The sequence below is a fragment of the Solanum verrucosum genome, unplaced genomic scaffold (assembly GCF_900185275.1).
Source record: "Solanum verrucosum unplaced genomic scaffold, falcon-dt-bn FXZP01000174.1, whole genome shotgun sequence".
NCBI classification, from domain to species: Eukaryota; Viridiplantae; Streptophyta; class Magnoliopsida; order Solanales; family Solanaceae; genus Solanum; species Solanum verrucosum.
The window spans coordinates 1,633,401-1,642,012 of record NW_026020241.1 but is presented as its reverse complement, the minus strand read 5'-3'; the positions used below and the strand labels follow the sequence as shown (position 1 = coordinate 1,642,012).

General features: G+C 37.2%; 1 protein-coding gene across 1 annotated transcript; it reads left to right on the top strand.

Moving 5' to 3' along the window:
- The first annotated feature begins 4,273 nt into the window (after positions 1 to 4,273).
- LOC125832873 (uncharacterized) lies at positions 4,274 to 5,287 on the top strand. The gene is made up of 2 exons (XM_049512058.1): positions 4,274 to 4,557; positions 4,750 to 5,287. The coding sequence occupies exons 1-2, from the start codon at positions 4,274 to 4,276 to the stop codon at positions 5,285 to 5,287; spliced, it is 822 nt and encodes a 273-aa protein (XP_049368015.1).
- Positions 5,288 to 8,612: the final 3,325 nt, after the last annotated feature.

Here is an 8,612-nt window from a genome sequence, read left to right as displayed (position 1 = left end):
TGACGTTGGCCATTGAAGATAGAGATTTTGAAAGCTCCAAGGAGGATCACATTTGCAGATAGGCATAATATATTTTGTATAAACCTTGGGACTTGTACATAATTTATGTTTTGTATATTTACATGAGAATTTGAGGGCTTATTTGGTCATGTCACCATGGACTGTAATATAAGTATTGTCATACATTTTTATATTTTTGGGGTGTGTAAAAACCCAAGTCTTGTAATACACTAAATTTACTATTTGTTTCGAATCTTTGTGTGAAGCATGAGCAGGCTGATTTCGGTACTCGGAAGCTTGTAATGTTCTTGTTACTTCATCCTTGAGGATAATATATGTACATGAAAAGCTCGTTGGTTATTTACTTAAATTACTTTTGGGAGGTCATTATGAATCTAATCCCTCTACTAGATTATAATCAGTATGCCCTCGTTAAGCCCTTTTGAATGCCGCAAGTATAAGTTAGGTCTCTTTAAAAAGAGTCGCTACAAGTGTTGGTATCAGAGCCTAGGTTTGTGGTTCTAGGAATTTTGATTTGAATTACTTGTCTACTTGATCACTTTCGAAAAACGGTTCTATTTGTATTATTTGGTCAATTACATGGTTTATAATGTTTTTTATCGCATGTAGAGTGCATATCCATCAAGTACATATCCCTAATGCCATGTGATATTTCCTTTTGAAGTAATTAAGTCATGGCCACTTCTTATGACCGACCTATGGAAGCTGCTCGTGAAGGTTTGGGAGGTTTCCCAACCTCATGCACTGGAAGGGGTTGGAGAACATATCTCGAATCAATATATTCCCCACACTAGTGGTTCTGAAGTGGGAAACCATCATTGTGTAAGAGCTGGTCCACATCCTCACATGAGTCATGGTACTCAAACCATGAATACTCATTTTCAACAAATGGCTGAATTTTTCCACCACATGGCTGAATCGATGCATGATCCCCACGGGATTAACTTTGAGAAAATGAGGGAAATGGGTGGAGTGGAGTTTGAAGGCACTGTTGATCCCACTGATGCTGATCAATGGCTTGATCGCATGGAGAGGGTATTTGAGCAGTTAGAGTGTTCAGATGTTGTATAATTTAAGTATGTTATTTCACTATTACAAAAGGATGCTTACGATTGGTGGGTAAGTGTTTCAAATGCCACGGTAAAACCTCTTGTTCTTACTTAGGATGATTTTCTTAAGGAATTTCGTATGAAATATGTCCCACCGCTTATTGTGATGCAAAGAAAAAAGAGTTTTTGAATCTGAGGCAATGAGGCATGCCTATTGCTGAATACGAACAAAAGTTTCTAAGGCTCTCTTGCTATGCTGGTGGTATTATTAAAGAGGAAAAAGACAAGTGCAGGAAGTTTGAAGACGGTTTAAATGATTCCATTAGGAAGAATGTGGCGATCCTGCAACATGATAAATTTTGTAGGTTAGTGTCTGTTGCTTTTACTTGGGAACGACTTGATAAAGAAGAAGCTAGTAGAAATGAAAATAGATTCTGAAAGGCTAGACCAGATTTTGGGGGTCCATCCAAAAGGGGAAGGTTTGATAATTCTAAGGCTGGTAGTGATAACAGGCCACCTCAACAAAGGCAAAACAGATCAAAATTTTCTACAGCTAGCACTCCAAATTATGGCCAAGGCAAGCCTCGCGTTCCCACTTGTCCACAATGTGGAAAGAATCATTATGGTACTTGCAGGAGAACTTCTGGTGCATGTTTCAATTGTGGGAGCTTTGATCATAAAGTGAAGGATTGTCCTATTCCTAATAATGCTCCATCGTTGAGAACTGAAGGCTCAACTCATAAGCCTTCTGTCAATCTTCCTCAAACTAATAGAGGTGCAAGACCTAAAAACACCCAGGCAGCAGGTACAAGTGGAGCTAATCAAGCTAGTGGGCAAAGGGCTACTGCACGCACTTATGCTATGAGGTAGAGGGATGATCAAGATGGACAAGATGTGGTTGTCGGTAAATTTCACTTATTTGGCTTATGTGTGTTTACATTATTTGATCCTGGTTCTACACATTCCTATATTTGTTCATCACTTGTTCTTCCTGAAAATGTGAAATCTGTGAGACTTAATTACGATGTGCTGGTTGAAAGTCCTTTGGGTTATCAAGTTGTGTATAATCAACTTTACCAAGATTCTCCCTTCATGATTCAAAACCTAGTCTTCCCTTGATTTAATTGAAATGCCCTTCAAGGATTTTGATATTATTATCGGGATGGATTGGCTTTATAAATATCATGCGGTGGTAGATTGTAGGTTTAGCAAAGCATGTGACTTTTAAAGATCCAACATTTTTACACATCATTGTAAAAGGTGAAAGATCAGTGACATCTAGTTTTATTTTTGTGGCCTTGGCAAGAAAGTTGATGCGTCATGGTTGTAGGGCATACCTTGCTCACATAGTTGATACACAGTTGAAAAGTCCTTGTATCAAGGACATACATGTTGTATGTGATTTTCCAGAAGTATTTCCAGGAAACCTTCCGGGATTGCCCCCGGAAAGAGAGGTTGAATTTCCAATCGAGCTTATTCCTGGATCTACTCCTATTTCGATCACCCCTTATAGAATGGCACCAGTAGAGTTAAGAGAATTGAAAGCTCAATTGCAAGAACTACTTGAGAAAGGTTTTATTCGACCTAGTGTTTCTCCTTGGGGAGCCCCTGTTTTATTCGTAAAGAAGAAAGGTGGCACTCTTAGGCTTTGTATTGACTATAGACAATTGAACAGAATAACAATCAAGAATAGATATCCACTACCAAGAATTGATGATTTGTTTGATCAACTTAAAGGTGCTAAAGTATTCTCAAAAATTGATTTAAGGTCTGGTTATCACCAACTGCGTGTTAGAGAGAAAGATATTCCTAAAACTGCTTTTATAACTCGATATGGTAATTATGAATTTTTGGTGATGCCATTCGGATTGACAAATGCTCCTGCGGTATTCATGGATCTAATGAATTGGGTATTCAAGCCTTATCTTGATCAGTTTGTGGTTGTCATTATAGATGATATTTTAATATTTTCCAGAAGTAGTGAAGACCATGATAAACACCTCCGGATTATTTTGAAAATTTTGAAGGAGAAAGATCTTTATACTAAACTTTCCAAGTGTGAATTTTGGCTTGATGAAGTAGCTTTTCTGGGACATGTTGTATCACCTGAAGGTGTGAAGGTGGATCCTAGTAAAATACAACCAGTTGTTGAATGGAGACCTCCCAAAAGTCCGACTAAGGTAAGAAGTTTCTTGGGCTTAGCAGGATACTACATAAGATTTGTGAAAGGCTTTTCCATTATTGCCTCTCCTTTGACTAAGCTCTTGTAGAAGGAAGTAAAGTTTATTTGGGATGACAAATGTCAAGAGAGCTTTGAAACTCTCAAATCCTTGTTGACTCAAGCGCCTATACTTACTCTACCAATTGAAGGGAAAAAGTATGTAGTATACAGTGATGCTTCTCAGAATGGTCTCGGATGCATTTTGATGCAACAAGAGAAGGTAATTGCTTATGCCTCTTGGAAATTAAAACCGCATGAATTAAATTATCCTACTCATGATCTTGAATTTGCTGCTATAGTGTTTGCTTTAAAAATATGGCGGCATTATTTATATGGAGAGAAATGACATATTTTCACTGATCACAAGAGCCTAAAGTACTTGGGTACTCAAAAGGAGCGAAACCTTCGACAACCTAGATGGTTTGTACTCATCAAGGATTATGACTGCACGGTTGATTATCATCCAAGTAAGGCCAATGTGGTTACATATGCCTTAAGTCAGAAATCCTTCGCAAGCATTTCTTTGAGTCCTTTACCCTTGCTTCTTGAGTTAAGAGCCATGAAAGTTTGTTTTACACTTGATTCAGATGGTTCAACTATTTCTAATTTACAAGTAAATCCAATATTACTTGAACAGGTGAAAAAAGCACTAATGTTAGATGAGAAACTTGTAAAATTGACCAGAGAAGTTCAAAGTGGGGAAAAACTTGATTTTACATTTACGGAGGATGGTGGCTTATTTTATCAAAACAGGTTATGTGTCCCTAATGATGACAAATTGAGGAGATAAATATTGAATGAAGCACATACTTCACCATATGCAATGCATCCTAGATGTACAAAGATGTACCGGACCATCAACGAAAATTATTGGTGGAATGGTATGAAGAGAGACATTGCGGAGTTCGTCTCAAAATGTTTGGTTTGTCAACAAGTAAAGGCAGAACATCAAGCCCCAATGGGTTTAATACAACCCTTGTCGATGCCGGAATGGAAATGGGAGAGAATAACTATGGGCTTTGTTTCTGGACTTCCTCGCACTCAGAGAAATCATGATGCAATATGGGTGATTGTGGACAGACTAACCATGAGTGCTCACTTCTTATCAATCAGGATGGATTACTCACTTGAGCATTTAGCCAAGTTGTATATTAATGAGATTGTAGGACTACATGGGATCCCTGTGTCTATTGTATCAAACCAGAACCCAAGGTTTACATCTAGATTTTGGGGTAGCTTGCAGGAAGCTTTGGGTACTAAGTTGAGGTTTAGCACTTCGTTCCATCCTCAAACAGACGGCTAGTCGGAAAGAGTGATACAAATTTTGGAGGATATGCTTCAAGCTTGCATTATGGAGTTTGAGAGTAGTTGGGACAAACACTTAGCTTTGATAGAATTTGCTAACAATAACAGTTACCAATTGAGTATTGAAATGCCTCCATATGAAGCCTAATACAGAAGAAAATGTCGGACCCCTCTTTGTTGGAGTGAAGTTGGTGAAAGAAAGCTTGTTGGTCCTGAAATTGTGCAACAAATAGAGGACAAGGTACAAATTATCAAAGATCCTCTAAAAATTTCTTCGGATAGACAAAAGTTGTACGCTGATCTTAAAAGGCGTGATATTGAATATCAAGTTGGAGATAAATTATTCTTAAAGGTGACTCCATGGAAAAAGATTATGAGATTTAGCCAAAAAGGAAAACTAAGTCCCCGATTTATCGGACCTTATGAGATACTTGAAAGGGTTGGACCAGTTGCATATAAATTGGCTTTTCCACCTGAGTTAGACAAGATCCACAATGTCTTCCATGTTTCTATGCTTAGAAGATATCGTTCATATCCATCTCATTTTATTCCAGTTGAATCTATTGAGGTTAATCCTGACTTGACGTATAATGAAGAACCTATCCTAATTCAAGCTCGAGAAGTAAAGCAACTTAGGAACAAGAGAATCCCTTTAGTAAAGGTACTTTGGAGGAACCATTCTGGAAAATAAGCTACCTGGGAAAGAGAAGAATACATGAGAACCCAGTATCCGCCCTTGTTTTGGGACTAGTTTAAGGTAAATTTCGAGACGAAATTTCTTTAAGGAGAAGACACCCCTAAATGCTTAAACAAATAGTCGCATGTCGTTACATCATCTCGTAATTACTAGAATATGTTTTATTCTCATTTTTAGAACTTGAAATATTGTGATTTGCAAACTTGCTTAGCATATATTGTTATCGTAAATTAATGTATTGTATGGGGGTATTTCCGTAATTATCTAATAATACTTAATTATACATTGAAAGTGTGGGTATAAAGTACATAAATATAGTCATATATGTATGGTTTTTGGGCAGCCATCTATTTGTTTGGGCAGCCCCTTTTGGTGGCATCTGCCCATGTGACAAGGATAACTTTTGTAGCTATATATCTTTACACCTCCTTTGATTTAATTCCTTTTCCCTCAAGTCTAAAAACATTAAAACATTAGCTAAACAGTTGTTATTCAAAATCAAGAGAAAAACTAAGTCCTATTGGCTGGAATCCGAAACACACACACTTCCTTTTGGTAAGTGAAGAAATCTGCTTCTGAGTTGGGTAGTGTTTGGTATTTTATGCATATCTCATTCAAAAGAACTTAGTTTATAGTGAATAAATATGTTTTGGAAAGCTAATTCGTCGACCTACAACCCTTATGGTTATGTAAAATTCTAATTTAGCTGTTATCGATACGAAATAAGGGACGTAACATACGACAAGTTCTGTTCATATTCTGGAATCAGAAATCATGTACGTTCAACTGTTGGTGTTTTGATTATATCTTTTTGTACAAAACATATTTTGCGGTGATTCATGATTATTTGCAAGCTTAAGAGATGTACCTACATCTTTTATGTAAGATATGAATTCCATTTTGGCCGTTTTCTGTTTCAAATCTATGTTGCGACATGTAGTGCGTTTATTGGGCAGAATATTTGTTTTGGGATTATAGTCATTTTGTACAGGCTAGGCTTACTTGTGATGATAACCCTGTGTTACGCCATCATTATTGAGCTACTAGAAACTAAATAAGTTATTAAATTCATTTTTTAAGGTTGTATATCCTCGTGTACGAGTTGAAGATTTTGATACGCTAGTTGGTCTATCATGTGAACTCGTGAAGTCGTGTTGGACTATTTTTATGCTAAAGAACTGAGGTTTGTGTATAAACTTATATTTGTACTCGTTTTATCTGCTGGTACATTTGAAAGTTTACTTTGGTACCTTGGTTACCTTTTCTCACTTTGCATTGTCGTATTGGTATTCTTTAATACATTAAAGACGCTTGTGTAACTCGCGCAGTTGTACGGATTGTTTGATCACTTGGCACTCTTGTTGGGACCATGTCATTCTTGTGGTTGTGACTTTTTCACTCTTGGCATGCCTCTTGATTCAGATCATTTACCATCTTGACTCTGGATTTTTAAGCCGTCTTAAGAATGGAAGTTGTCCATTTTAAGTACGAACTAGAAAGCCATTTCTAATATGGTTCTTGGTTCTCTTGATTATTGGGTTTTGACCCTTCTTGATACCTTCTTGTGCTTGGTGTTACGACATGATGTATATATTGGGCGAGCCTTGTTGTTGAATCTCTTGGAAAACTGTGCTATGAGCGTTCTTGACATTTGGATCTTTAAATATCGAACTTTATACTCTTTATATCTTTTAACTTGATTTATTTATTATGTTCAATTATGCTGCCCTTTACTTGAGAATGATAACTTGGTGAATTTGAGGGCTCCGAACCTATAGTTTTTACACCACTAAGTTATATGCTTAGCGCTAGTTGTTTCTAACGTACGGAATGATCGAGATGATGCTTCAAGTTGGTCATTGAAGATGGAGATTTTGAAAGCTTTAAAGAAGATCACATTTGCATATAGGCATAATATATTTTGTATAAACCTTGGGACTTGTACATAATCTATGTTTTGTATATTTCCATGAGAATTTGAGGGTTGATTTGGTCATGTCACCATGGGCTGTAATATAAGTATCGCGATATGTTTTTATCTTTTTGGGGTGTGTAAAAACCCAAGTCTTGTAATATACTAAATTTACTATTTATTTCGAATGTTTGTGTGAAGCATGAGCAGGCTGATTTCGGAACTCGAAAGCTTGTAATATTCTTGTTACCTCATCCTTGAGTGTGAGGATAATATATGTACATGAAAAGCTCGTCGGTTATTTGCTTAAATTACTTTTCGGAGGTCATTATGAATCTAATCCCTCTAGTAGATTATAATTAGTAAGCCCTCGTTAATCATTTTTGAATATCGCAAGTATAAGTTAGGTTTCTTTAAAAAAGGTCGCTACAGCTGAGCCCTGAAGGAAAGGATCAGGTCGGCGGAAAAAAGGAGCAGTCGGCGCATCACTGAGAAGTTCTGCGAAGAAATACTATGTCTCCCAATGACCCAGAGTACGACGATGCCAAAGGATGGTGCGAAACGGCGATGAACTAGACCAAAGGGCGAATCACCGAGTTGATCGGCAATTTCGACTAATGTCGCCGAATGGTCCACTGCAACACAACTTTTTTGAAAACTATAAATACTCGTTGAGAGTTATAACTAAGTATCAGATTTTTAGTGTGAAAAATAATAATTATTATTTTCATGTAGAATAGTACTTTTTATTTTTGCTTTGAATTTGAGATTGTTTTGAAAACTTGAAGAATGAGAGGGTTTCATCTCCAAGGATTTGAACTTGGGTCTCTTGATTTCTTCATTCTTGGCTTGTAACAAGACTTAAATCTTCATACCCATTTGAATGCAAGCTCATTTAGGTATACATTTCTATCTCTTGATGTGTGTCTAAAAACCCCCATTCTTAGGGTGTGACTTAGCGAATATGGGTTAATATTGTTGTTGGGTCTTGCTTGTTGATAGATTAAATGTAGTTTAATGGTGATTTCACCCAGTAGTTGTGGTTGAATTTAATGGGTTTGTAGTTGCAAATACAAGTCCACCCATGTGTTTTCGGGTTGCTCGAGAGAGAGGTCGTGAAACCAAGACTGCTAGACTGATGACCAAAGGAGTGGGTCGACATGAGGTTCAGCCCGAGAGGGTTAGCCCTAGTCCCATATCCTAACACTCAGCTCGAGAGAATGAGTGGGGTAATGCGTAGGCTTGTCTTCATGCGGCAAATGGGTGTCCGAGAGGAACCCATTTGAAACGGGGTAAGTTCCTCGAGAGAGAATTTATTCCCACGTATAGCTTAGCCTAGTCATTATTACTCTCTAAATTCTCTATTGAAATCATGTACCCAATAATTTAGATTAACCCGTATTCCGG